General features: G+C 38.9%; 3 protein-coding genes and 1 long non-coding RNA gene across 7 annotated transcripts; 1 reads left to right on the top strand and 3 right to left on the bottom strand.

Annotated features, from left to right (window-relative positions):
* Window positions 1-935: 935 nt before the first annotated feature.
* On the bottom strand, window positions 936-5,210 carry gid4 (GID complex subunit 4 homolog). 2 transcript variants are annotated; one of them, XM_068336411.1, is made up of 6 exons: window positions 4,834-5,210; window positions 4,441-4,500; window positions 3,305-3,412; window positions 3,017-3,118; window positions 2,804-2,934; window positions 936-2,699 (listed from the first exon to the last, which is right to left on the bottom strand). In XM_068336411.1, the coding sequence occupies exons 1-6, from the start codon at window positions 5,056-5,058 to the stop codon at window positions 2,636-2,638; spliced, it is 690 nt and encodes a 229-aa protein (XP_068192512.1). In that variant the 5' UTR covers window positions 5,059-5,210; the 3' UTR covers window positions 936-2,635. The 2 variants fall into 2 exon arrangements, with proteins under 2 accessions (XP_068192512.1, XP_068192513.1); XM_068336412.1 differs by lacking the exon at window positions 4,441-4,500.
* Window positions 5,211-6,215: 1,005 nt separating this feature from the next.
* LOC137609220 (uncharacterized) lies at window positions 6,216-6,792 on the bottom strand. The gene is made up of 3 exons (XR_011038322.1): window positions 6,700-6,792; window positions 6,442-6,573; window positions 6,216-6,324 (listed from the first exon to the last, which is right to left on the bottom strand). It is a non-coding gene; the product is annotated as an uncharacterized lncRNA (long non-coding RNA).
* A 202-nt stretch (window positions 6,793-6,994) lies between these two features.
* On the bottom strand, window positions 6,995-9,183 carry drc3 (dynein regulatory complex subunit 3). Its single transcript, XM_068336335.1, has 9 exons — window positions 9,027-9,183; window positions 8,815-8,931; window positions 8,526-8,692; window positions 8,262-8,408; window positions 8,007-8,114; window positions 7,818-7,930; window positions 7,555-7,729; window positions 7,313-7,444; window positions 6,995-7,009 (listed from the first exon to the last, which is right to left on the bottom strand). The coding sequence occupies exons 1-9, from the start codon at window positions 9,181-9,183 to the stop codon at window positions 6,995-6,997; spliced, it is 1,131 nt and encodes a 376-aa protein (XP_068192436.1).
* An 822-nt stretch (window positions 9,184-10,005) lies between these two features.
* Window positions 10,006-27,051, top strand: LOC137609688 (target of myb1 like 2 membrane trafficking protein). Of its 3 annotated transcripts, XM_068336891.1 has the most exons (16): window positions 10,006-10,067; window positions 13,735-13,819; window positions 15,125-15,203; window positions 15,662-15,811; window positions 15,949-16,083; window positions 16,171-16,314; window positions 16,552-16,668; window positions 17,943-18,076; window positions 18,306-18,348; window positions 19,077-19,248; window positions 19,572-19,686; window positions 20,284-20,359; window positions 23,597-23,656; window positions 24,160-24,196; window positions 24,321-24,484; window positions 24,606-27,051. In XM_068336891.1, exons 1-15 carry the CDS (start codon window positions 10,016-10,018, stop codon window positions 24,464-24,466), a joined length of 1,545 nt encoding a protein of 514 aa, XP_068192992.1. In that variant the 5' UTR covers window positions 10,006-10,015; the 3' UTR covers window positions 24,467-24,484; window positions 24,606-27,051. The 3 variants fall into 3 exon arrangements, with proteins under 3 accessions (XP_068192992.1, XP_068192991.1, XP_068192989.1); XM_068336890.1 differs by having other exon boundaries at window positions 24,321-27,051; XM_068336888.1 differs by lacking the exons at window positions 23,597-23,656; window positions 24,160-24,196; window positions 24,321-24,484; window positions 24,606-27,051 and adding an exon at window positions 21,028-22,003.
* The last annotated feature ends 110 nt before the right edge of the window (window positions 27,052-27,161 follow it).

The raw sequence follows: 27,161 nt of genomic DNA, 5'->3' as shown, positions 1-27,161 counted from the left end.
TCATTGTGAGCTATCTTTAGCTTTTAATACCACTCACACAAAAAGGCAGCGAACATTGTCAAAGCCAGCTGTCACATTTGTTTTGTGATTTACAGCTCCACATTTCCTTCTCTCTTCACTGATCGTTAGCTCGGTCATTATGTCAAAGACGATCCACACTTTTAGACAACTGGCTAATGTTCTCTATTAGGTTTTAGGGATTAGTCACTGATCTGCCGTAAAGGAGCTTCAAAACAAGGTATTAGTTGTTATTCTGCATGTTTGGTGGCTGACACTGAGAAGACAAGCAGTTATACATTTGTTTCTACACACCTATAGGAGTCCTTCTTGACAAAATAAAATAATTTAAAATAATTGCCAATGGTTTTTTTGTTTACAATTTTTTTTTGCCTAAATCATGGTTGTTTTATGTTTCCTGAAAGATCTGAAAAACTGAATTAGGTGATTATTTTACAAAGCTACTGATCTACAGGTTTGTTTGTTTTTACATGTTGTTAACCTAAATGTTAATCTGATCTGTTAATAATAGACTAGGATGTTTATTTTTAGCTGACTTCCTGTAGAAAGATTTAGATCACTGCCTTTCCTGAGGCTTCGGTTTGCATGAGGGGTTGCAAAGGAAGAAAGGTTGTCCTGAAAACTTTAAACACATCTTTTCTCAGAGAAATAAAAGCCAATCAGATAATGATAAAATATAGTATCAAATATTTTTCAGCATGGTCGGGACTACCCGACAAGCGCTTGATGGGAGATTGGAACATTCCTGGTTCTCTGCTGACACCTAGTGCTCAGTCTGTGTATGTTGAAAGGAATCTGAGAGCCCCATTTGTGTAGCAGTTGAGGTCAAGGGCCATTATTTATCATGCACCCTCCTTTTCTACATGTCCTGTCTGTTTCAAATTAAAGCAAAAATGCCAAAAAACAATTCTGCGTATGAAATAGATCACTCTTTATTTCTTTTCACAAAATGCACTCAAGATTCATCACAAACAGATTCTTTCAAGTAAACGTTTTGGTTTGTGTATTCAGTCAAGGCTTTTAATGAAAATCTAACATAAACATTCCTTTTATTGCTGTGCACAATCTGTATGAACAATGTGTAAATGTTATTAAAAATACAAATTATTAAGTCATCTGAAAGCTAAAGCTCCCCCAACACAGAAAATTGACTTGTCTTGCTGCAACTGAAAGTCTGGAAGCAAAATTGGCACATGGAGAAAATTAAGCAGCTCTGCAGCACTTTTCTTTGCATAATTTCAAACACAGAAGCATTAATTTATGATCAAATAAAGTACTTGAAACATAATCAATCTTTTAAAAAAGAAAGCTTTATAGCAATTTAAAACAAGGCAATAGATTTTCCTAAAGTGTCAAAGGTAGTTTTGTTATTCCTCCATTCATCCAAGCGTTTCTACTACACTCGCATCTATGACTCACACAAGGTGCTTTTTCTGATATTTTACGTAACAGCAATATATTATAGATAAGCATATTATTTCATTTTTTGCATTAAGTAAAGCTATCATGCCGCTGATTTAAGGTTAAAAGGAAAAGGCTCAATTATTCATATATAAAGACTTTCAAAGATGGTTGCAACAAAAATTGATAATGAATTCTTCCCACAGCCTAAATATTAACATTCAAATCACTGCATTGCTTTTGTCCTGTTAAATCTCTACTTTTCCTGTCAAGCTACATGCAATCACATGTCTCAAACTGTAAACGGCTGCAAGTCTGAAAACTAATTTTTAAGCTGATATGGAATGTGCTGTCACATATCTAAGCTTCAAATACTGATCATTATAATTAAATACACCTCATTGCTTTAGGTATTTCTACTCAAGGTCAGCTATGATTAAAAAATAAAGCACTCTGGTTAAGAAATATGAAAATAAAGCAATCTTTGGCTTGTATAAAGAAATATTTTTAAAGTCTTATATTTTGAGGTTTTTTTGGGACCGCAGTTTTGAGGCACTCTAGAACGAGTTATGGCCTCTTAAAACCTGTTGAGGTCAAAATGACTGTACTCTTGTACCCAAACAACTCTCGCTTTCAGCTGTTGTTCACATATTAAATGTACTGTTCCAACAAACTATTCCTGAGTAATAGAGTATAACATTGCTTCCAGTCTTATGGACCCTGCAGAAAAAAGTAGACCACTACTCACTGCTGATCTTCCTGCTCATACAGTGTTATGCCAATATTGCAAAGATGTTGTTCAAATTAGAAAAATCATTGAAATTTTACTGAACAAAACTTCTACCCCTTTTTCTTCTTCCTTTTGCCTCCAGAGAGGGGAAAAGAAATTTAAGATGATTGAAATCCAAGAAAACAGATCCCACGCAAACAGACAAGCATTAAAATAAATAAAACAAAATTGTGAAATGGGAGGAATTATCAATTCTGCAGTAAATGGCAGAGCTGTCAATCTGCCATTGATCATTTAACAGTCAACTCATCACCAAGTCTTCTTTCAGTCAAACGATGACCACGTTTGTTTTCCTGCAACAAGGAAACCAGGTCAGTTCCAGTCTTGGCAGCAGAAGACTCTTCATCATTCTTGCCCCATTTAAGCACAGGTCAGTGTGGCCTGTCCCTGCTTGACTCAGTTCTTGTGTGTGTGTGTGCTTGTTTGTCACCGAAACTCATAGATAGGCATACTGTGCTCTTGAACATGGTTTAGGTTTAGTGACTGGTACCTGCAAAATCAATCAATGCAGAAATCAATGTAAAATGCAAACATGAATTTATCAAAAACATTAAAGGTGACTTTTAAAGGGACTTTGGTCTAAAATGCCGATACCATTCTGAGCTCCGATGGTAATAGTACCCATCAATAGTGGCTGTTGACTTCTGGAAGCAGATGTAATAGAAGCCAGCAAAAGAAGCCCCGCTGATGTCTTTGATGGTGTGGTCTGGAACAAGGAACTGTTCCTGGGAGTGGAAGTTAAGTGAAGGTTAGAGCTTAAAGCCAACACAAGTGTCAAGAAAGATAAGAACAAAATTATGTACCAACCTTCCACCTCATGAAAACATAATCGCTGTTGTCCAGTGCCTCATAGTCAAAGTCATCAGAGTTGAAACTTTTGGCATATTTATAAAAAGGTTTAAACTTTCCCTGTAAAGAATTCATTATATTATGATAGAACAAAAACTAAGGAAGACACATCTTTTACCACATTCACATGGAAAGCAACTCAAAATAACATATAATCTGATGGCAAAACTGCAGCTGAAATCAACAACACCCACCCATGATGTTAATTGATGCATCAGCAAAAAACTATAATCAAACAGGACATACCCAGTGCTTTCTGTCCACATCTTCATCTGCGTCCCACTTCCTTGTTAAAAATGGTCTTTTTCGACTTATAATTTCCCCAGCAAAGAATGTTGTGAGAGTGGGATACTCCTGTCACAAGAAAGAAAACAGAAAGGAGAGAAACAACTTATATATGCATCGTGCTGCTTATTCTGTCCACGCCTCATACAGCCAAAAGTGGTCGACAGACAATTTTGGAAGACAACTTTTTATTTCACATGGATACAATGACAAGAAAACCAAAGAGGGCAAAAGTGGAGAGGAAAAAGTTGATGATGCTGGATATCATATGATCACATGAACAACACAATGCACCCGTATAATATACACAAAAAAGTTCAGCTGTGACTGTTGTTTGTGTGTTCACACATTAAACAACAGTCTTTAATCCTAATTATGCCCCTTTGCCACCGACATGTGCAATACACATATCACAATACATATTGTTGAGTGCATGTAGATATATTTAGTTTTTTTATCTTGCATACACATGGCATGCTCTGTTAAGTAACAAAACTGATAATGCAAATGAAAAAAAAAGATTAATAAGTGTTATATCTATAAATTAAACTTTACCAGGATATGTACAAAATCAATGCATATCTATCAACTATCTACTAAATCAAAATTACCGCTACTTTTTTTGCTTTCCCAATATGTGTCACTAGAGTGTGGAACCAGATATGTGTCAGTTTCATTGATCTGCTTTGTCTGTCATTGATCATCTGTGCAAGATGACTAAAATTCCATTATTCCCTTGTCTTCCAAGCTAGGTTTTATTGTAGTTCTTAGAAAATATTTAAACATCGTTTTCAAGTTTTAACATGGGACATGACTTCAGTGATGTAGAGACAACCTGTGCCTTATCTGTTCCTTAATTTGGCTGCAACCAAAGTTCACTTCAGGATCCTGTTGACCTCTTCCCTCCAGTGTTACAAAAAGAAATGAATCTATACAGTTGGCAGAATTATAATAAGTTGAGGACATGAATCAAAGCTCACGTTATTTAATCATTATAAGTTAGCCTGCATTAATTAAGCAAAAACACATTTTAGCTTTGTCCTTGACAGAATAGGTCAGTCTTACTGTATCTAACCTAATTTTTTATTTTGTTTTACCTCAGTCAGACCTTTGATTTTCAGGTATCCACACAAATATGAATCTTCCACCGTCACATGCTGCCAAAAACAGGAAAAAAGTACACCGTTTATTATTTAAACCTATTACAATTCTGAAATCACAACTTCTGAAGCTGAAGTTCTCATACGTGTTTGTACATGTACATAGTTTCTGTTTTAGGACAGGATATGATAGAACGTATGCAACAAAATTAGGAGAAGCGTAAAGGAAAGCTACTGCCATATCAGAACGTTCCAGGTACAGCCACCTGAGCTGCTCCAAGGACAGGCCAGCGTTAAAGTATTGAATGACACCAAGTAAACTAAACAGTAACTTAGTGCTATAAACATGCTGGACAGAACTTATGTATGCGAATAGCACATGAACGTTACCTGCAGGACAACCTCAACGTCATAGGAATTGCCTTTGCTCTTCTGATAACCCCGAAACTGCGAGCCGCTGTACAGAAGCGAGGTGGCCGCACCCGGCTGGTGAGTGTTGATCGGTACCGGGGGATCAAGATAGCCCGAGGATGTGCAGGCCGTGGTCGAGTGACTACAGCACTCTGCTCGGACAGGCATTGTGAGCGCGAAAGTGTCACCGTCAGCAACCGTCATGAACTTTCTGATGAATAACACACAGCTGTCGAGAGACTAGACAAATGACAAGGGAGGGTCTGCAAATTAAACGAGACCCCCCGAGAGACAAAACTTTGCTCGGCCTACAAGCTAATCCATTCACTGGTTCATGTTTGTGAGCGGACTGGACGCCTCGTTTCAGAATCCAGATTCCCTGAATTTCATTGGCTGGAGAGTAGTTCTCAGTTCGAGCTACATGTGATACCCAAAAGCATTCTGGGAGATGTATTCCTTTTTTGATAAATTTCAGTTAGCAAGATAATGTGACGTAAAAAAAACAGGTAAGACCTACAGTTAAACTGTGATCTCGTTTTGTATTTGTTGTAGCTTTGAGTTGAAATTTGATCCGCATCCTAAAGATAGATTTCTCTATTTTTTTTATTTCCGTTTCATGCCTATATATGAAATAAACCCAATTATTTTCTTTTTACAGTAACATTAAATACAAAAGCAAAAAATCTTGTTCATTATGTACATTACTCATTATGTATTACAAATATTACATGTGGGCATGTGTGTAGTTTTGTTGTCTGACAGCAAGAAGGTTCCCATTAGAATGGAGTTTGTACATTTTCTCCAACGTCTGTGTGGGTTCTCTCCAGGTTCTCCGGCTTCCTCCCACATCCAAAATGTGAATATTTTTTTGTCTATTTGAGGCCCTGCAATGAGCTGGAGACTCATCCAGAGTGTCCGTTGTCTCTCTCCCGTAACCAGCTGGGATAGGCTCCAGCATAAGCCACAACACATACTGTATCTCTGATTGAAGCTGAGATTGTTGCATCTTCAAGAAGATGAATGAATACATGCATTTGACTGCTTCAGGAGCAAGCAAAGGCACTGAGAAATGTCATTAAAACTGATTATTTAAAATATATCTAAAAAATTCAAAATAGGTAGCAAGAACTGGGTGAAATGATGGAACTATTTCACAAAATATTTAATGCATATGAAAAAAATACACAAATATTTTCAGTTGCACACAGTGAAATATGAACTGGCACCTCCACTGCCAGTTCACACACATTTTTTTGCCATCACAGGTCTTTAACTGGCCACCCTCCAGTCCCCAGGCCAAGATTTAGTGGACTGAGCTACTGTCGCCCTATTAAATATGTTGAGCAATATTTGGAGGAGTAGTTATTCGTGATTCTTCTGTACCGCCTCCAGCTGCATCCTCAAATGGTCGACATATCTGTGACGGTCTGTGATGTACATGGCATGTTGCTTGTTTATATTGTCTTTAATCTATAGTAACCAATAAAAACAAAAAGCAAACGTGAATGACAGATTTTGAGGATAAGTTTTTTCATTCATATAAAGTGGGAATATGGGTGTTAATTAAACTGAATTTCAGATCCATACCTCTTCAATGAGAGCTGTTTTCCAGTCATTGACACGAGTAACCAGCTGGGTTTCTCTGTCCTTGATGGTTGCCTGGTGATTTTCAAGTGCGGTGTCCATTGCATTCGTCACTTCTGTCTCTTCTGTGAATGGCTACAGAGAAAACACGTGAAAGGTTAAAGTAACACTGATAAAAAATATCTAGATCCAACACATCCAGGGTCACATTAATTGGATTTCGCACCTTCAGTGGCACTGAGGAGTGATAGCAGCACTCACCATTTTTTCCTCATTTTGCATGTCATCCTCCGCTGCATTCGCCAGAATTTCGACAAGAACCTCTTTTATTTTGTTCAGATAATCTTTGTCCAAATCTTGGCACCGTGCAAATGTACACTTGTGTCAAGGAAATTGTAACTTATCTACTAAATTTAATTTTGACCTGGTCTCTGTGTTACATATGATTCAAACAAAAAGTGAGCCCTTCCATTGGATTTGTGTTTAGTTAAAGCAAAATTGGACTGTGAGCAAGATGTTTCCCATGAATATAACTGCAATATTTCAATGGTGATGATCAGGAAGCAGAATTCTGAAAAATAATTGGAGGCCCTTAAGATGATGTACATTAAAGAAGGATATAGCTCTTGAACATTTTCAGTGAAGTTGTCAACCATGTCTGAGATACTGACGTCAAAAATTTCTGTGATGTCCTGAAACATAAGACTTTATTATGATGTAATGTAGAGGCAAAAAGGTTGTGAGATACAGGTGTGAAATTAATAATTTAAACTTTATTTTTGAGATCTACAAAGACGCATTATCTATACCATTGAGACTTGACCATTTGGACTATAATTTTCATCAGGTTAAATTCAGTTTGGACACGACGTACCTCCAGGTGTCTCACCAGCTGACACTCCACTGTCAGCATGTTTTCACAGTGTTGCGTGATCTCATCATTGTGGTGGTTGATTCTGGTCCTAACTAGATTTGGGTCTGATAGCTGCTTCAGCTCTGTGATAACCTAGGAAGGTGTGGATACAAGAGTTGATGCTTTACCAATAACACATGGACAAAGTTTGTTGAGCATAACCACAAATCAGTTTGAAGACAGTATGACACTCACTAGTTTACCTTTTTGTGTTTCCTCTCAAACTCTACCGAAATCTCTGACATTTTCTGTCGACAGTCTGTCATAGCCTCCTTCTGAGCGCTGACAAATGTGCTCACCTCCGACTCTCTGCGCTTATGTTCATCTAAGCCTATTTCAAATATTTTCTCACACAGCGCCACCATTTGCTGTTCAAATGTAAGCACCTATGTTAAGGAATTCAGCTTTTGCACCACTTGTAATATGCATGGATGGATGAGAAAAAAACCAGGGCAACAAAGGATATTCTTCAAGTAGAGGAGCTACCTCAGGTACAGAGTTCAATCTCTCTTCCTTTAGATCATCTTTGAACAAGCTCTTGAATAGATAAGGTCCATTTAGGAACTCCACAAAGGCATTCTGTAGAAAAGAGCTGAAATTATATTTCTTGTGTAGAGCTCAGAGAAAAAAACATAACTCCATCAAACAGTGTTACTTTGTGTAATTTGACTTCAGCTTCCACTTCAGCCTCATTATCTCGTTTCAGCTCCTTGAATTTCAGTATCCCAATAACAGTCTGGTATTTGATAAATGCTTCTTTTTTCTGCACACAGGTATACATTTGATTTAGGTATACACTTTCCAGCACAGTACAAAGCAAGATTATCTGTTATAACAACAGCAACAACAACATCAACAGAAAAATCTTTATGCAACTTGGTTTTGAGTTAAAACAAATAACTTTACTTACTGTGTTCTCGTCAAGTATTCTGTTGTCTAGTGACATCAATTTTGGGAGGTGGGCTGCGATGAAAAGTTTGTAACTGTCATCCTCAGCAACAGGATTCCCTTGTAGGGTGAGGCTGAACAGATCCACAAACTTGCTTAGATAGCAAACCTTTGAAAAGCATTAAATATGCAGTATGATAGTTATGGAGACATTATGTAAAACCAAATGCTGCAAACACTCAAATGTTGCATGTATTGTGTGATTTTTGAAACAATGAACAGTTACATTGTCCAGCTGTCCAATGTGGTTATTTGCAATGTTGAAATGCGTGAGTTTCTCAAGTGTGTCCATGTTTTCAATGACAGAGATACTGTTGTTGGTGAAATTCACCACTTCAAGTTTCCGCAAACTTCCCAGTCCCTCAATTTTCTCAATGTTGTTGAAGGACATATCTGAAGGACACATCAGAGTCATCATCGCTGGTAGTCACTAAGACGGTATTTATGGTGTTCTTTACATTTTACCACAATTTTGTTCTGTGTGAACAGGATAGAAACAAAAAGTTTTATCTTACTCAGCCATATCAGGTTGACCAGACAGTCTAGACCTTCAATCTTCTCTATGTGGTTGTTATTGATCTCCAGCCGGGTCAAGGATTTGAATCCAAATAAGTGGTCGATTTTCACAATTCCTGTAAAAACAAAACAGAACAGGACAGAACAAAACGATTTATGTCAACTTATTATAATGACACAAATTAGAATCTTTCTAGAAAAAAATTCTCACTTCTAAATTGCAGCTGTAATTGAAGGATTTCACTGAAGTTGATTTCCTCTATCGCCTCACAATCATCCAGCTCCTGACTAAGTTGCCCTCTCACTGCCTCCCGTAAAAGCGCCTCATTCATCACAATGGGTTTAGTCTGGACCCAGTTCACGTCCATCCTGCTGCTAGAGAGGTTGGATGCTCAACTTCACGTCACTTTACCGTCTCCTAAAGAAAAAAAGTCGATAATATTTTGCTTTGATCTTTGATCTTTGATAATGGTAGGTTCAATCATGTCAGATAACGATAAATGATACATAAATGCATTTGCATCATTATCCTGGTAGCTGAGAAAGAATGAAAAATGGATGAAACTACGACTCAAACGTCACCCAATATTAACTACGTAATAATTGGGCAATTTATATATTTAAAGGTATATTTAAATCTCCTTTCTATGCTTTTTTATTATTTTCCTGTTGAGATTACAGAATTGAATAACCATTTGGATTACAGACCGTTTGCCTAGTTGATTACGCCGTTACATAGCAACTAACCAACAAATAAGCTGCATTCAAGGACGTTCACATTGTGTTGAAAACAGACGGTTCACATCAACTTACACCTTTTGCTTATGTGATGGAACGAAGTTCTGCACACAGCTTTGAATAAATTGTTATTCAAAGGAGCACTAAGAGTGAAGATGGTATCATATTTGGGTGCATCGATATTTTGGACTTCAGATCATTGCTAGATGATTCAACTCTCATCCTACACGAGGTTCCCTTTTATTTCGGTAAACTCGTGGCACGTTATAAAGAAAACAACAGAACAATTAATTGTGCTTTTGAATGTAGCATGACTTGCCAAACATGACTGGCATCAATTTTAGCCATACAGATCAATGATCTATTTTTTGACCAATGATATTAGTTCTAAGGCGGGCTTTTGTAACCCCTCCTCTGTAGTCACATCCTCTGTCATTCCCGAGTCGATTGTTTGTTGTCAAGATGGAGTTCTTGCTTGGGAATCCTTACAGTACTCCTGTAGGCCAATGTATAGGTAAGTTTGCCTTAAAAATATCCGTTAGTGACATGATACCCCCCAATGCTGTACATAGTTTGAGTTTGGGCAAGTATTCGGGGCTTACGGTACATCAGAATACCGTAACTAATGAGCGAGCATCCTCCTCAGCAAACGTCATCTGCTTGGAATGAGCTTCCAGCTAATGTTAGCCCGCTAATCGAACATACCTAAGTCTGCTGTCAAAGACGTGCATTTATATTACGACAAATTACTCTAACAAGTGCAAACAATGCAAGCCATAATAGCAAAGACACAATGCGTGTATGAGGAATGAAGTTACATGGCGTAAAATGTATTTTTGAGCCCCAGTCAGTTTGAAGTTGAATATCCCTCTAGTTCCAGGACAAGAGATGACACTTGTCAACGTGGTCTGTAGTGTGTAATCTCGAGGATCTTAATCTCTAATCTCAAAGAGGAGATAGATAAAGTTGGTGTTAGAGAGATAGATACATAGATGATCGATCTATCTATCTATCTATCTATCTATCTATCTATCTATCTATCTATCTATCTATCTATCTATCTATCTAGTCAACTTTGACCTGTTTTTATTTTTATACCAGTATTTATATAAATTTCCACAGTTCCTGTTTTATCAATGTTAACCCAAGCCTGTGCCAAACAATTGTGAAACAACTCATAATTTCTATCAATATTGATTTTTTTGGTGACCTTTGTCAGGCAAAGCAGGTCTCGGAAGTACGGTATTTTGTAAATACACATTGACTAAAAGGACAGTTTATTGTCCTTTTTAGAAATAATTTTTCAGTTTGTCATTTATTTCTCCTTATCAATTGCTATCTATTTGCTAGCTGAGATCACCAAACAATTTCCCCTGCGGGGATTAATAAAAGATTCTGATGATTCTGATTATCTACATGGAAAATAAACACCCATGCAGTGCTTGAAATGGCTCCTTCTTTCCCTGAACGCAAGCAGTTTTGAGGAAGGGCATCTATTTGAATTAGAGGGATGTTGCCAATCACTTCTGGTCAGCTACTGAGCATCATGTCATCTAAGATGGACCACAAGCATGCAGGGGGTTGGCTGCATCACAGATTGGATTTCCATTTCACAAAGATGACAGTACTCTAGCCTGGCCTGTGCAGTTCAGTTGCTGCTGTGTGTGACATTGTGCAGCAAGGTGTCTGTTCCTTTGTTGCAGTGGTACTGTATGTCTCAAATGCAGGACAAAGGATCAGCTTACTTGAAAAAAATCAGTGACAGATCTTTACTGTCACAGAACAGCTGATGAGTGATGCATTCTGAAAAAAATTAATATAATTTATGGCATTTCCCTGTGACTGAGAAGGTAGTTAATAACCTCTGCAGGTGTGTAACATGTCACAAGTTGTCTCAAATTAGCAACCACCATCAGATTGAATCTATATGAACAGAGAAGTCATCCTGGTATTGAGGTGGATATCGCCCAGTCATGTTGCAGCAGGAAGGATCTGACTTCAAACCTTCCTGCTGGTCTGATCTTCCTGTGGTGAGATTACATGCCCCCCCACCCCCTTGGTGCTTTCCCTTTCTTCCATAGTGAAAAGGCATAAAAGTGATGTTGATCTGTGACTGAGTTGTTCAGACTTGTGTGTGGTTGTGAACGGTTGTTCGGGTATGCTGAGGTTGCACCCTGCCTCTTGTGCAATGTCAACCGGGACACTCTCCAGCCTCCCCTGTGATATCCTGCAAAGTTTATACGAGTACAAAGAACATCAGCAGGTCAGTGAATGGTACATTTGAGTTTTGACTTGACAAACAAAATAGGCTACAATTCATGAGAAGATACACGAAAGATAGTTTCTGTTATTGTGGAAAGTAGAAGCCAAAAAGTGCCTAGATGCAGTCAAGAGAAGACAAACGATTAGCACAAATTTAAATGTGTGTGAGTGGGAAGAATCTGAACAGGAGTGAGAGGGACAGAGCTTTGTAACTTTGTTAGTGGTGCATGGTAGAGCCTACCACCGTTAACGCCACGTGTTTGCTTGAATGGAGCGGTGTCCATTCTCAGGGCTGGGAGGATAGACACAACACCATGAATGAAGGCACACATGAGCATCAGCAAGGCTCTGATTGTTCGAGGTTGTTCTACCTTGTTTATGAGAGAGATGAATGTTTTTTTTTCTTTTTTTGTGTGTTACTCATGTTATGCATGGCCTTGACCTGACAATCCACTTGAGGAGATTAGGGGGTTATCTCAGTTGCTTTAGCTGGTTAATTCTTCTTTTTATTTTGTAGATAAGTTTGTTTGTTTGATGGTTCACCAAAAATGGCTTTCTCTGTGCTTGCCCAGTCTGAGACAAGTTGATTAGAGAGGGGGGAGGTAGACCATAAATAAGTCATGGCTGTCAGGCTTCCTCAGTGCTGAGCTTCCCTAAAGAAAGGTAACACAGCCCAGTGAGAGGCTGTTGGCCTGGGCATGACAGCCTGCTCAGGGCCTCTGGGTTCCGGGGGGTGGGGGGAGCTCCTCCTGCCAACACTCAACAATCCTCTAATGAGAATCTAGCGAGTGTCAGTCATGGGAAATCGGTCTCAACTCACTTTGGTAGAAAACTTTTTGTCTTTTTGACAGCGAGTTTCTCCTCGTATTACCATGATCCTGAAAGATATTAGCAGTCACTGACATAATGGATGGATTTCAGGGGACGTGGGAGGAGAAAGGAGACAGAGCGAGGAACGCTGTGATGACTGCCAGTTGTCACAGTCTGGATCACATGATTTCCTGGCTGCAGCCAAAATACTATTAAATGGTAGGGTGGAGTGTGAAGGGGAAAGCAGGTCTCCGTGGCTAAGAGCGCAGCTGAGTCATACCCATAGCTGACTTCACTTTCCTTTGAGATGCTGGCTTCGTTCTTTCTGTCTGCAAAGTTTGTTTACTAGAATTGGAGGGATCTGAACTACAGGTGTCAATTCATATCTTATACCAATGTAAAGGTTTATTGCTAGATTTAGAGAAAAAAATGTTGTAAATACTACATGATAGGTAGAATTGTAGTAGACTGAATCATCCCACCAACGATGAGTCTGCAGTTAAGACATCAATGGACCTTGACTATTATTAAGAGAGAGAAAAAAAACAGACAAGCAAGATAATATAAATGGAATTTGTTTCTTTAACTCAGTGATTTGAAGTGGTTTGAAGTTGAAGGCTTTTTCAATTACAAATCAGGCTTTAGTATCCTGATGACAGGTAATGGGCTCTGTGGTCATTGTCCTCTATAGGATTTTTGAACTCTGAACGTACAAGATATTATTTATTCAGTTATAATATGTACTGATCTTGAGAAATATATTTCAATCCATCTTTTCAGGGGCTTTAAACACACACACACACACACACACACACACACACACACACACACACACACACACACACACACACACACACACACACACACGTACGTTCTTTCTATTAAATAGGGTGATAGTGTGTTATTTGATTTATATTTTTTATTTATATCCTTTGCTGGGTTGTAGGTGAGCCATCCCAGAAACTCTGGGTGATTGACAGGATACATGTTACCAGTTCATCACAGAGACAAACAACTTCTCACACACACACCTTCACACCTAATTATTTATTTAATTAATTATGTGGAAATAACTAATAACTACATGTAACATTTGTGTTTCCCTGCAGAAAGGGCCACTGATGGAGGCCTACAGACGGAGGACTGGACCCTGAACATGGAGATTTGTGATATTATAAATGAGACAGATGAGGGGTGAGCTGCTACGCCTGCAATTTGTTAATCATTGTCAGACCACAGTCGCTTAAACTTTAACTTTATTGACATTCTTTTTTTTTTTAATTTTTTAGTAAGTCCATTTGATCTGAAAAAAATAAATAAATTCTGGCTTCTGAATTTGTCAACTCCACAACCTTTGTTGTTTTTGTCACATATGATGTGACTCAATGACTCCTGAACATAATGATATGATTATCATTTTTCATTGCTCCTATCAGTTTATGAATTCTCAAACTTAAAATAAAAAGCTTTGTGTGCTTTCTCTATTGATTATGAATATTTCTTTCTATCCAAACACCGCTGCCACCATGCAAGATATTGTGGGGATTTCATTTGATTCAATGTACAATAAAACATTTTCTAACTTGGAAATACTTTTGAAGCTACTTGTGCTTATGTATTAAAGAAAAGTTTCTAGTTCACCACACTGAGGTGTATTAATGACAAAGATTTATCACCTAAATAAATGTTATTGTCAGGAGATTTCTGCCACTACGATTATTGGATCTGCCGTTTTCCATTTTTCCCCCTCATCACTTTCCCGTTCTCTGTCCCCTGCTCCCTCACATTCTTCATGCCTACACACTGTCATTGTCTTGGCATGCGACACGGGGCCTTCTCTGTCACACCCAAAGCACATTCAGAACGGGAGCTCAGCTTCACAGAACACTGAACGTCTTGTCTTCACCAAGTGAGATAATGTGCGTGTAGCTCCAGACTTGGCCTTGAGGTTCAGGAAATGCTGCAAGAGAAAGTTACTTTTCTGTTGAATACAGTATATTTTGTTGAAGCTCATGCTGTGAGTTTTCAAGTGTGTGACCAAAACATTCAAAACCAGACAATAACTGTAACACAAAATTTGAAGCTCACACACATACAGACTGCTGTCCAAGGAATCTATTTATCAGATTTAATGATCCATCTCCCCTCTATTTCTATTTGAGCTCTTTCATTCCATTAATGTACTGTATCTCATGAAGGAGTTCATCAGAATCTTATTACACCTCATCTGCCGTGAAAAGATGGGTAGTGTGAGGCAGAAAACCGTCCTGAACTCCATGCATTGGCAGCTTTGATTTAGCCTTTGGAGAAATAAATAGTCACATAAAAGGAAAGAGAGACACAGATGGTGTGATGGTACGTCTCCTTCTTAGTCAGACAGCTACACCGACAAACTAATTGGCATCTGTTGTCAAAGTGCAGATATATCTTTTATTCCAAATACAGTTAAAGACACGACGCCCACCGTTATCCAACATGTTCTGTGATGTTTCCCTCCAGGCCAAAAGACGCCATGCGGGCCCTGAAGAAAAGACTCTGTGGCAACAGAAACTACAGAGAAGTGATGCTGGCGCTGACGGTGAGCGGTTCAGAGTTTTTTTTCTTATTGTAAAACTAGCATTAAATTCAATTTCAGTTGAAGGTAAATATTTTTTTTTCTTTTATTGTTTTTATCCTCAGGAAGTTCTGTCCTGTTGTTAGCTCAGGCGCAACTGCATAAACCTTCACCTCTGTGGATGTCACACTCTTTGTGTTTGTCATTTTACTGTCTCTTCTTTCAGCCTTATCTTGTGATCGGTGTTCATCTTTCTCTGTTAAAAGCCCTTTTATGTGATGACAGCATCCCAAGCGAGAAATTTTGTGGAAAAAGACCAAAGTCTTTCTATTTCTGTTTTTACATTGTCCCTGCATGGATCAATTAAGTGTTTCTTATCTGATTTATTTCTCAGGCGTCTCTCACTCTCGGTCCTTCCTGCTTTCCAGTTGTTTTCGAATCTATTAATCTACGTCACGTCCGCTGTCTCTGTGTGTCTGCAGGTTTTGGAAACGTGTGTTAAAAACTGTGGTCACAGATTTCATGTTCAGGTGGCTAACAGAGATTTCATTGATGGTGTATTGGTCAAAATTATTTCTCCCAAAAACAACCCTCCCACCATCGTTCAGGACAAAGTGTTGTCCCTCATACAGGTAAGAGTTCTCTTTTATTGACTTCTCTGTTTTTGCTGACGAAACCAGTCATGATGCAGGTGGTCACTGTACATTCTGTGTGTGTGTGTGTGTGTGTGTGTGTGTGTGTGTGTGTGTGTGCGCGCGCGCTATGGAAGGCCTGGGCTGATGCCTTCAGGAGTAGCCCTGATCTAACTGGTGTGGCCCACATTTATGAAGAGCTGAAAAGGAAAGGCATTGAATTCCCAATGGCAGACCTGGATGCGTTATCTCCCATCCACACGCCACAACGGGTGAGGAGAAAGAAACACAGACGGGGAAAAAACTTTGTCGGTATTAATTTATACAGCAACTTTAAAAGTAGAATTCTTCTTCACCAGGGTACACCAGAGGTGGATCCGGGCATGATGAAGTACCTAGCCCCTACTTTACCAGCTGCAGGGGCTACAAACCCATCCACAAGGCCCACATCTACCGCTCAAGCCTCCCATGTACCCAGCAGTATTACAGCTACCCCTGAACAGGTGAGGGGCTTAAACACAAACTGTGACATGTAAAAGTGTCACTTTTTGCTGCACTTGTTACACTTAAGGAAAAGCAATTTTTCTGTAACATGCATTTCAGTGCAGTTTGTAAGCAAAGCAGATTTATTCAGACTAAAGCAATGAAGTTTAGGTACATAACCGAAAACTCTCTCACCTGACGCAACATTTGCTGTGCTGGATGGAATTAAAATGATCTTTGACCTTCTTTGCTTTTAGATCACCCGGCTGCGAGGTGAGCTGGAAGTAGTGAGGGGGAACACCAAAGTCATGTCAGAGATGCTGACGGAGATGGTCCCTGGACAGGAAGACGCTTCTGACCTAGAGCTGCTTCAGGTAAGAGACAAATCATACGAGTTTCCATACTATCGCTTATGCTTTAACCTAAACTGAACCTTTTATCCTCAGATCTTTTTCTTAATCTAGTCTTGTCTTGACTGATCAATGCGAAAACAACTTTTTTTTATGAAAAAGTTTATTAAGTGCATACTGAAAGTCTTGTTCATAAAGAAGTCACTCTTACCAAACGCAAATTCTCACTCGAAACAGAAATTTAAACAGGTCAACTCTAAAGCGTTGTGATTCCATTCAACCACCAGGGGGAGTGATACCTTTAGTTTTCAGACAAACGCTCATCCTGCCAACAACCAAACAATGTGGAAAAATTCATGAAGTTGTTTGTTAACTATCCATCCATCAAAACATCAGTTTTGTTGTTGATGAAACGACCGTAATTAATCTACAGCTGCTAATTTGTCTTACGGGTCATGGATGGTTGTTAATCTGCGTTATGGAAACTGTTATGACTTTAGAAGAAGAAAAAGAAGTATACTTTATTAATCCCGCAAGGGGAAATGACATAGTCACTCAGGTACAGGTATACATTTTTGTGTTAGTTTTTTTAACAGTATACAGGCCCCCTGAACAGAGCACACAAGGGGGCCTGTAAGCATGCAGTTAATACACACATCAAACTAAACACATTGGGAGGCATAGTGACAGGCAGCAGCTTTCGGAACGCGCCCCAATTGAGCAGCTTGTGGGGAGGACGGCGCCTTGCTCAGGGGCACCTCGGCAGTGGCTGGGAGGTGAGCTGACACCTCCCACTGTCAGCTCACACTCCGGTGATATCCTGGCGGGAGCAGGATTCGATCCACCGATGGCTGTCAACAGCCATCGGTGGATGGCAATCTGTCTACAAGACATCTGCTCTACCGCTGAGCCACTGCCGCCCCCAAATCATTCCCTGACCTGGAATCGAACACGGGCCACGGTGGTGAGAGCGCCGAATCCTAACCACTAGACCACCAGGGAGGTTTAATCTTCTCACGTCACATCCTGTCAGATGTTTGAGTTATGATCTGGTCCTGAGCTGGTTGTTAATATTATGTGGAACCTTCTCTGAATGTCCTTTTGTCCACCACTGTTGTAAAAACATTCACAGAATCTTTACACAGCTGAGAACATTTTAAATGTCTTGCAAAACAGGAATAAATGTAATGTATTTATTTTCCCCAAGACTTTTCCATGTAGTACTGTCCCTTTCCTTTCTGTCTGTTGATTTGTCAACTAGCCTATTAATTAATCTGTTGATGTGCTAATCTATTAAGGAGCTAAACAGAACATGCAGAGCAATGCAGCAGAGAGTTGTGGAGCTGATTTCACGAGTTTCAAATGAAGAAGTGACTGAGGAGCTGCTACATATCAATGATGACCTCAACAACATTTTCCTCAGATATGAGAGGTATGAGCAAAGAAATGATCAATCAGTCTTAATATTGTGTTGCACAACAAAGGTTGGCAGATCCTTGTTCATGGTTGACATCAGAACTCGTTTGCTAACTTCTTGGTTTTAATCACAAGATCTCATTTGTGAAATATTTAAATGTACCAGGTGCACACGGAAATAATTTCTCTGTGAAGACATCACAATATTTGTGTTGAAAAATGTAAGGTTTTTGTGCCATTTGCAGGTTTGAGAGGTACAGGTCGGGCAGAGCAGCACAGAACACCGGGGTGAGTGGCGTCAACACAAACTCATCAAGCACGCCTGAAATTCTGAACTGTTTCCTTGCTGGAGGAAATAAGTCCAATATTAAAGCAGTGAGATATTTTGAATATGAACAGCCATTTTTCATGCTTATTTTAAAATGTTTGGGTCTGATTTTATTATTACCATTTATAATATACCAGTGTACACAATCCATTATTAATTTGTAAAGCAATTCAATTACATTTGTTTTGAAGTGGAGAAGCAAAGCAATCTATTCCCAAACTGATATTTATATTTTACATTAGCCAGTATTTTCTAAAAACATCTCTTAAGATAATCTTGTGTGTGTTCTGTTTGTTTATGATGTGAGTAGCTGATGGAGGCAAGTATGACATGAGAACTGTGTTGAGTTGTTTGCTATATGGAGCTAAAGCTTCTGTCCATATGACCTGTCAGCATCACCAGCCCCATGTGACACTAGATTCTGTGTCCTGCCCTCCCTCCTGCTGTTTGTCTCACACATCTGAAGTCTATATTTTCAGACCTAGGCATTGTTCTTGTGCAAAGCCTTCAATCCACAACAGACAACCTTGTCTCTAATTTGTAGATAGTCATTCCTGTAGACCTTCAGTGTATTACTCTCCTCATAGGCTAAACACAAGCAAGCTCTCTGACATCTGCCACATGCATCTCATACATTCATCTATTTTAACAAACCTCCACAGACCTTTTTATGTCCATTTTCCTTCAGATGTTGAATGAAGCCACAGAGGACAACCTGATAGACTTGGGCCCAGGTTCCCCGTCCGTGGTCACACCCAGGATCACCTCCGGTTCCCCATCCAAATCCACCACTGGGCCCACTGCCTCCCCAGCCCATAACCCCACCACAGCGTCACTGCCCTCTGCACTGGATGCTCTTGGTAAAAACAAAATGGTGTCAGATTCAGAACTGTGAAGAGAGAGGGAGAAAAATTCATGCCTCTAGATCCAATCCATCACATGCACATACAAAGTCTCCCAGAAGCTGTAACATCCCTCCTCCCATCTAGTCTCTGCAGGTGGTAGGGAAGCAACAGGGTGTACAAAAGACTCATAATCTGGCTATGAATGGGGAATAAGACCAGGAAAAATAACAGTGTTCTTCCTTACCACTACTAGATTCATCGTTGGAGTCCAGAATGTTTCTGAGTTTTACTATTCTGGTTAAATTTCCACTTTCCTGTCTTGCTGTCTCCCTCTCCAGATGTGGCTTCAGACAGTGTAAGCTGTACCCCATCCTCTCAGGCGGGTCACAAACAGGATGACTTTGACATGTTTGCTCAGACCAGGAGCAGCTCTCTGGCTGAACAGCGTAAGAAGTAGGTCTGGATTTCTAGATTTTACCTCTGGGCCAGCCCAGGCACTCTCAATTTACCTTTCATGTTGTCATGTTGATGTCTGTTCTGAAATGTTCACAGCATTCTGTTTTTCTTTTTGATGGGCTGGCTGGGCCTAATCGGTTCTTACAAGATGTTGTCAGTTATTACATCATTCAAAGAGGTTACGTTTTCACCTTTCATTCAGACTGCTTCGATGTGAGAAGATTTTCATGTTCTTAATTTACTGAAGTTTTGTTTACCTTTTTTGAACTCTATGGTGAAAGTGTTTTTTCCCCCTCATCTGCAGTATCATGAATTTGTTCCTGTTCTTTTAAAGGGGTGTCAGGTTTCTATATCATTGTCACAACAGCATCCCTGGTGTAAATGCACACCTTTGTCTTTTAATGGGAGTTTTGTCCAAAAGTTAGACATGTTAATAATCAGATAACATGGCAGAATTAAAATGCATCTGTGCTGCTCATATTTGACAGTATTATTCTTTGTCCTAATTTTTAATAATGTCTGTTTTATTTCTACATTCTCAATCTGCTGCTTCAGTACTTTGCTCTGTTCTTTGTTCTTTGTGCTCATGCACAGTGTGAAGTACGAGGACCCTCAGGCTCTGGGCGGCCTGGTTTCAGCTTTGGATGTGAGACAACAGAACACAGGAGTGGTGAGTACCGACACATGTAGTTTAACACAGCCTTCATCCATAAGTACAATGAGGGGGTTGTTAGATTATTTACATGGTTGATGAACGTTTCTGCCACAGTCTGTCCTCAGCCCTCAGTCTCTCCTTGCACATAATGGTCAGTAATGACTGAATTCATTCTGGACTGTGTGCCCTGAACCTTACTACAATGAGATCTTGTGAAGCATTACCTGATATAGTCATTATAAGTAACAGGTAGATGTCATTTCTTCCGAGTAAACATCAGTTCTAGCTTCTGTTTCTTACCCAAAACTGGATTCAGATTTTAAAGCAGGTATCAGGTGTTTTTAATATTCAGTTAGGTTCTTGTTTATTTAAATAAAACTTCACACGAAAGTGGCGGTGATCCCTGTGTACACAGATGATTCTGAAACCTGCACCATGCAGATACACCGCGACCATTTTATTACCACTGGTCCCCTGTGCATTGGTTCTTTTCTCTTTAATATCCTTTATTTTCATCTTAGTGGAATGAACTTTTTCCACCATTTTCCTCGGTTCACCCCTTCTTTCTCCTCCTTTAAATGGCTTATTTGACTTCCTCTCTGTCGCTGTCTGTACTGTGTGCTATACTGTAGTGGGCTTGCTACTGTTCTTTTGTGTAAGGTGTTGTTCTGTTGTTGATTCAGCTGAGGGTAAAGGGGGATGATAATCCAGCAGATCAGGAGCTGCCCATAGACAGCTGGCTTATTACCCAAGGAATGGTGAGGACTCCATCCACAGTGTGTCCTCCTTCCCCTTGCTCCTATCCACCCCTTATCACCTCTGCTGTCAACCACCTGCAGCTCTACCCTCATGAGCTGCACATCATTTTTCAATCACATCTCGCTGCTCTGTCCTGGAATACTCAAACAAGCCCCTCACCACTAGCAGCTTCCCAATCTGAGAACATCTACCTACATGTCATGTGCAGATGATATAGTAATGGGAAATATGATGATGATACATTAAAACCTGAAAGATTTTGTCTCTATTGATTCTGCTTAGATAGCCATCGCTGTCATATGTGTCTGTTTTAGGCAACATAAATTTTTTTAAAATTAGTTATTTGTATTTAAATTCCCAGACTACCGGAAAGCAGACATTTCATTCAAAAAATTCCAGGAAAAAAATAATTTCAGTGTGAAAATATTACGTTTAACGAGAGCTACGATCATATTACCCAACTTTGTAGCACTGACATAGGTAAGGATTTGTAATACTTTCAAATCTGTGGCTCCTCGCAAATACTCCTGGATGGAATATTTCCATGAGCTGAATTAATCTATTAACTGTCCCATGCTAAAAACAACAGATACTTTGGCTACACAGCAACTCCAGCAGATAAATGTTCAAAAGATGATTCTGGTTGACCAGACTGGACATCAAAACCAATCCAGCAGCTTTCAGCATCGTTACTGTCTATCTGTGTTACTGCCAGTCATGGAGCGGTGTGGGGTCTGTCTCACAATCACACTTCTCATTTTGCTTATTTTGAACATTAACGCTCGTTTAAAATTTGTGTGATTTTCATGTTGGTTTTCTCACAGTCATATATGAAAAGGCCCAAGGCCTATAGACATTACTACAATTTAGACTGTAGCGGTAACATCCATGTCCTCAATTTTGCTGCTCATAAAATCAATTAAGTAATCTTTTTTATTGTCAATGTTTAATTATTAATCTGTAAGTAATAGTAACTAAAGTTATGAAGTGTAGTCAAAAGTACAATATTTGCATTTGAAATATACCACTGAGGAAATATTAAGATGCAGGAAAAGTACATAGTTATTTTACATTTCATTACTGATCAGTAACAGTTTTAACACAACAAATTACTGGTTATCAGTCTCTTTGACCACCAATATCCAGTATCAATATTGATGAAGAAAAATCACACTGGTTGATCATCAGTGCAAAAAGTATCAAGAAATTCTGCTTTGCTGTTTGCTGTGTAGTGCATATTTCTCACCTGTCCTGTAACTGTCTTTGGATCTTAAATAACCAACTACTGTAGTTAGTGTCGCACTTACCAGAAATAGAGCAACTAGCTGATAAACAACTAGTAATAACACCAATAACCATATGAGACTAAATTTGATGATGTGAAGTGAGTCATGATAGACGTCTTATTTTCCACCAGATGTTCACGCATTTGCCTATTTAGTTTTCTTTTTCCTGTGAATAATTATTTTGAAATGCTCCTTTAGTGATGAACCGTGTTCTCACAGGGACACCACCTGCATTTTTTGTGGCATAAAGAGGTCACAGAAAAAGGTCTTGTTTTCTACATTCAGTTTTGTTTGTCAGATTAATGTCCAGTGTTGACTTTGACTTCATCATATGAGCAGTCAAAGTATGTGGAAGACAACACTTTCAAGTATTGTGAATGAGCCTGGTGCTTATTCTGTTTTAGTAAGCAGCACGCAAGCACAGTTTTCTCTTTTTGTTACTTCTCAAGGATGACTGCATTTGCAACATTCATTGACTTGAGCCATAGTAGAAACTTTCCTTTTAAAGTGACACAAAAAAGCAAAACACTTTCCAAGCAGCTCTAACTCTCTGTGATCTTTTGGTACACACACACACACACACGCACACACACACACACACACACACACACACACACACACACACACACACACACACACACACACAAACTGTCCACCCTTCCATCACCACAGTGCCTGTAAAACCACGCAGCATTCATGTGTTCAGTTTCAGTGTGTGGTCGTGCTTCACAAATGCGTCTGCTGCTGCTGCTCTGCCCTGCCCCTCGACAGTCCCTGTGCCTTCAGCTTCTCCCGTGCAATCAATCTCTTAATCACATTCAAGTGATTTGCTAATTAACTAATGTTGTGGAATAATTAGCGCTGTTGTGTGACATTAGTCTGCAGCTGTTTAGCCATGTCAGCACCACAGAACTAATGAGAACAATACACAACCTGGGAACTCTTGTTCTTGTCAAAGATGAATGAGTCACAGATTGTCACTCCTGACAAATTACAAGAGCACAGACTCGAGGGGGGGTCGACTGTTTTATTTTGGCATATTTGTATTTTTGTTAAAAGAAATTTTCTGAATATATTTTTTAATCATTTTCCTTTCTGAGCCTATGTTGATTGCTGTTATTTGTTGTGTTATTGTTTTTGTTTTTGTCGTCTTGTGTGGTCCATCTGTTCTGTTACTCCTTGGTTCGTCCATGGCTTTGCTCCATAGATCCCCGTATCGCAGTCCTCTGTCATGGATGACATAGAGGAGTGGCTCTGTGCCGATGTGGTGAGACTTCTTTACCTTGATTTATATTTATTCTCCTCTTTCTATTTCCTCCACCATTCTTTATGTTGTGTATTTTTCTTTGGTAGCACATTCCCTCCATTCACCTCATGCGCATCTGAAAACAAGTGGCTTTAGTCTCCTTTCATATGTACACTCTAGTTCACTGCAGTCTAATGTATTTCATATAATGAGTTTCTTCTGAGGTTTGAATTACAAATGCTGACACGGTGCTAATGATAACTGAGGGATTTGAGCTTCCTCAGCATGTGCATGTGAAGGTTGTGACGGTGACCTCAGAAATGTCACTTTACCCGCAAAACATAAGGAAGGATAGGTTATTTCTGCATCCCTCATGAGTGATTTTTATTTATCTCAGTCTGTATGAAGTTGTTGTGAGTAATTTTTATGCTCTTTATATTGTTCACTTGGATTCGTTTAGTCGTTTCAAATAAACACAAGTCCATTTCACCTCATGATGAAGATGTTTTTTCTCTTCTTAATAGAAAGGGGATGCTGCAGAAGAAGGGGTGACCAGTGAAGGTATGTTATTTTTGTTTGAATTGCCCAAGCCAGTGAGGTTATGTTAATGTCACCTGTACTGTTTGAAAATAAATCATTCATCAATCGTCAGATCTGTGTATCTCTGTCAATTTTTTTCCTCCAGAGTTTGATAAGTTCCTGGAAGAACGAGCTAAGGCAGCAGACTCTTCGCCGTCACCCCAAGAAGCCAAACCGTCTCACTCAGTCCGTGCCACTGGTGGCTCCCACAGAAAGGCTGAACGGACAGAGGATGCCCTCTTTGCTTTGTAGAAAACTGTTCTAAGAATAGATAGATAGATAGATAGATAGATAGATAGATAGATAGATAGATAGATAGATACTTTATTAATCCCGGAGGAAATTGCATATATCCACTGCTCAGGCATTACTTAACAAATAATACTGAATATCCCAATACTTTATCTTTTCGAAGGCGTCTGAAGATCCTTCACCTAACTCGTTCCTCCCAAACAGTTTATTCTATTCCATTTTGTCGCTGACTGCCAGACGTGAAACAAGCAATGTTCACCTCCTAATCATGCTCATGCCACCATGTTACTCTAACATGCAGGGGTTCAACATGTTTATTGTGCAAGCAGTTAAGTTTTACTATTGATGGATATATTAATCAGAACATGTGGGATTTGTTTCCCAACCATGCTTCTTACTTCTAACGCGCCACCAAAGAAAGACAACTTGTCTGATGTGGTTTCAAAATGTGGTATATTACTGCAAGACTAATTGAAGACATTTTCTGCAGGACACTGCATTGAGTCAGTATGAATGCTTACAACTATGTTGTGTCGTTTTATTACACTTTGCTAACTGATAGTTTACATAATTCAGTTATTGTTTTGGTTTCAGCTATGTACTAGCACTGTTGAAATATTTGCTCGTTTTTTTGGTCAAATACTCAGTGCTTTAGTTATGCTTGTAATACTATGATATGTACTGATTGTCGACATAATGTGTCGCCCAACAGGGCATGTTAAATAGCTAACTAGGAATGTGATAGCTAACTCTTAGCTAAACTTGCCAGCATTCCTTTAACTAAAGGGACTTAAAAACCAGAAGTAAGAAGCACTAGTTAGGATTCTCTTTTCAGCATTTCAAGAGACTAAGGTGGTGGAAAGTATCCCTGGGATATTTCACATCAGTCTTTATGGCCATCTGAAACACTATATTGAATTAAAAGTAATGTCTTTAATGCTTTTAATCATTCCAAAGAATAATAGGGCTTTAAATACAACAAATTCAGTTACATTGAGCATTAACCACTTTCATGTGAAAACTTTCCTTTCTTTGCAATATTAATTTTTGTGGACTTTGATGCAAAAACGAATTTGTATTTTGTCTTTTGTGTTTACAAAGTTGTTACTATTTTTGTAAGGGATGGGAAGTTGTCTGGATTGACATTTTGCACACAAATTTTCTATCGGTGTAGAAAATGCAGCACATGTTCACATGGAAATGAATTGATGGACTGTGAAATTTAGGAGTGAAAACTTAGATTAAAATTTACCTAAATATTCTAGAAACAGCAAGGCATCAACATGACCTACTGCTGGTACCAATCAACTAAAACAAAATGTATAGTACGCTGTAATCCAGTATTGTAAAAGATTCATTCATATGCAGTAGGTATGTTCACTTACTCTATTTACAGTAATGTATCTACATAGGCAATACATTAGCTTCTCGTTATAAGGCTAAAAGAAGTTGGTTCATATGTATTACCAGAAGCTATTATTAAGTGTTCCACCCCCTAATTCTAGTTTTATAGTAAAAAAGGAAAGTCAGAACATGTCTGTGCCCTTCAACCTGTCATTTTGGCTGAAGCATGGATTAAGACAAACCAAATTAAGTTTTTCTTGAGTTGTGCAGTCAAAGATGTGTTTTCATACTTACAGTATTTTCTTTCTGGTGTGTTTCATGTGTCCGCTAATGAACTGCTGCCAAGAATTTCTGTGATTTCAGCAAAATAGCTGTTACTTCAGTTTGTCTTTGACGTATCTAAGATTGGGCTTGGAGGTAAAAAACCAATCATTGCTTTTTCCTAGCTCTGTGGCTGCTACGCACTTCACTTTTTCTCTTTTCAGCCCATTTAAGACAAAATCTTTGTCGGTCGATGCATTCCATTAAATTTATGTATCAAGTTTCACTACAGGACCGTTGAGAGATTTTTTTATACTTAACTTTAATGCAGTAATGGCGTTAAAAGGTAATTTGTGTCTACATAATCTGTAGAATATTTCAATATGTTTTAGTTGTGAAAAATCAATAATGAGCTTTAACATTTTTTTATGTTATAATGCAGGTTAATTGTGGTTACCAACATAATGGTCTTAAATTTACAATCAGCTGTCGTGTTCACTTGAGCTTATCTCGCTGCCTGAAAAAAAGAGGATTACTAAGTATAATAGATCCTTCAAAAGGGACCTTCTTGTTACATATCTTTGGATCTGTAACCATATTACTTTGTGCTTTTATGAGGCGTTTATTTGGAAGATGTATGCATTGAATATTTGGCTGAAAATGGTTACTGAATGTATGTTAATATTAATAATGCAGAATATTAACTGCTATGTTGCAGACACAGGACAGGCTTGTTTTTTGTTGGTGTGTGTCCCGTGTCTGTTTGTCTGTGTGCTCTGCTGCCATCAGTAATGGTCAGAATTTTGTTTGACCTAAAGCACATCTGTATCTGCTCAATTAAACACTAGCAATGTGTGATTCTACCTCACAAATAGTCATGGTTATTTTACATATCACTGTGTGTGATGACTTCCTGCTTCTCCATGTTGTACATGCTGATGCAACACACCCTCAGTCTTCCACTACAATGGTCATTCCTCATCACATGGTCTCCACACCGCCCTCATTCTGCTCTAGTAGCTTGGCACACACAGTGGATGTAAACACATCATTTCATCACACATTAAGTTACATTATTCCACAAGCCTCT

Source organism: Antennarius striatus, chromosome 16, assembly GCF_040054535.1.
Source record: "Antennarius striatus isolate MH-2024 chromosome 16, ASM4005453v1, whole genome shotgun sequence".
NCBI classification, from domain to species: Eukaryota; Metazoa; Chordata; class Actinopteri; order Lophiiformes; family Antennariidae; genus Antennarius; species Antennarius striatus.
Note: the sequence above shows the minus strand (reverse complement) of the source record. Positions and strands in the feature narration are given on the sequence as shown.

Excerpts from the sequence above, each read along its gene's own strand:
- gid4 (XM_068336411.1), bottom strand. The coding sequence starts at position 5,058 with ATGACGGTTGCTGACGGTGACACTTTCGCGCTCACAATGCCTGTCCGA. Across the intron at positions 3,119-3,304 it reads ATGTGGACAGAAAGCACTGG|GGAAAGTTTAAACCTTTTTA; the intron begins GTATGTCCTGTT and ends AATTCTTTACAG. Across the intron at positions 2,700-2,803 it reads TACCATCGGAGCTCAGAATG|GTACCAGTCACTAAACCTAA; the intron begins GTATCGGCATTT and ends TTGATTTTGCAG.
- drc3 (XM_068336335.1), bottom strand. The coding sequence starts at position 9,183 with ATGGACGTGAACTGGGTCCAGACTAAACCCATTGTGATGAATGAGGCG. Across the intron at positions 8,932-9,026 it reads ATTACAGCTGCAATTTAGAA|GAATTGTGAAAATCGACCAC; the intron begins GTGAGAATTTTT and ends TTGTTTTTACAG. Across the intron at positions 7,730-7,817 it reads GTAGCTCCTCTACTTGAAGA|ATTTGAACAGCAAATGGTGG; the intron begins ATATCCTTTGTT and ends ATAGGTGCTTAC.
- LOC137609688 (XM_068336888.1), top strand. The coding sequence starts at position 10,016 with ATGGAGTTCTTGCTTGGGAATCCTTACAGTACTCCTGTAGGCCAATGT. Across the intron at positions 15,812-15,948 it reads AAGTGTTGTCCCTCATACAG|GCCTGGGCTGATGCCTTCAG; the intron begins GTAAGAGTTCTC and ends GCGCTATGGAAG. Across the intron at positions 16,315-16,551 it reads TTACAGCTACCCCTGAACAG|ATCACCCGGCTGCGAGGTGA; the intron begins GTGAGGGGCTTA and ends CTTTGCTTTTAG.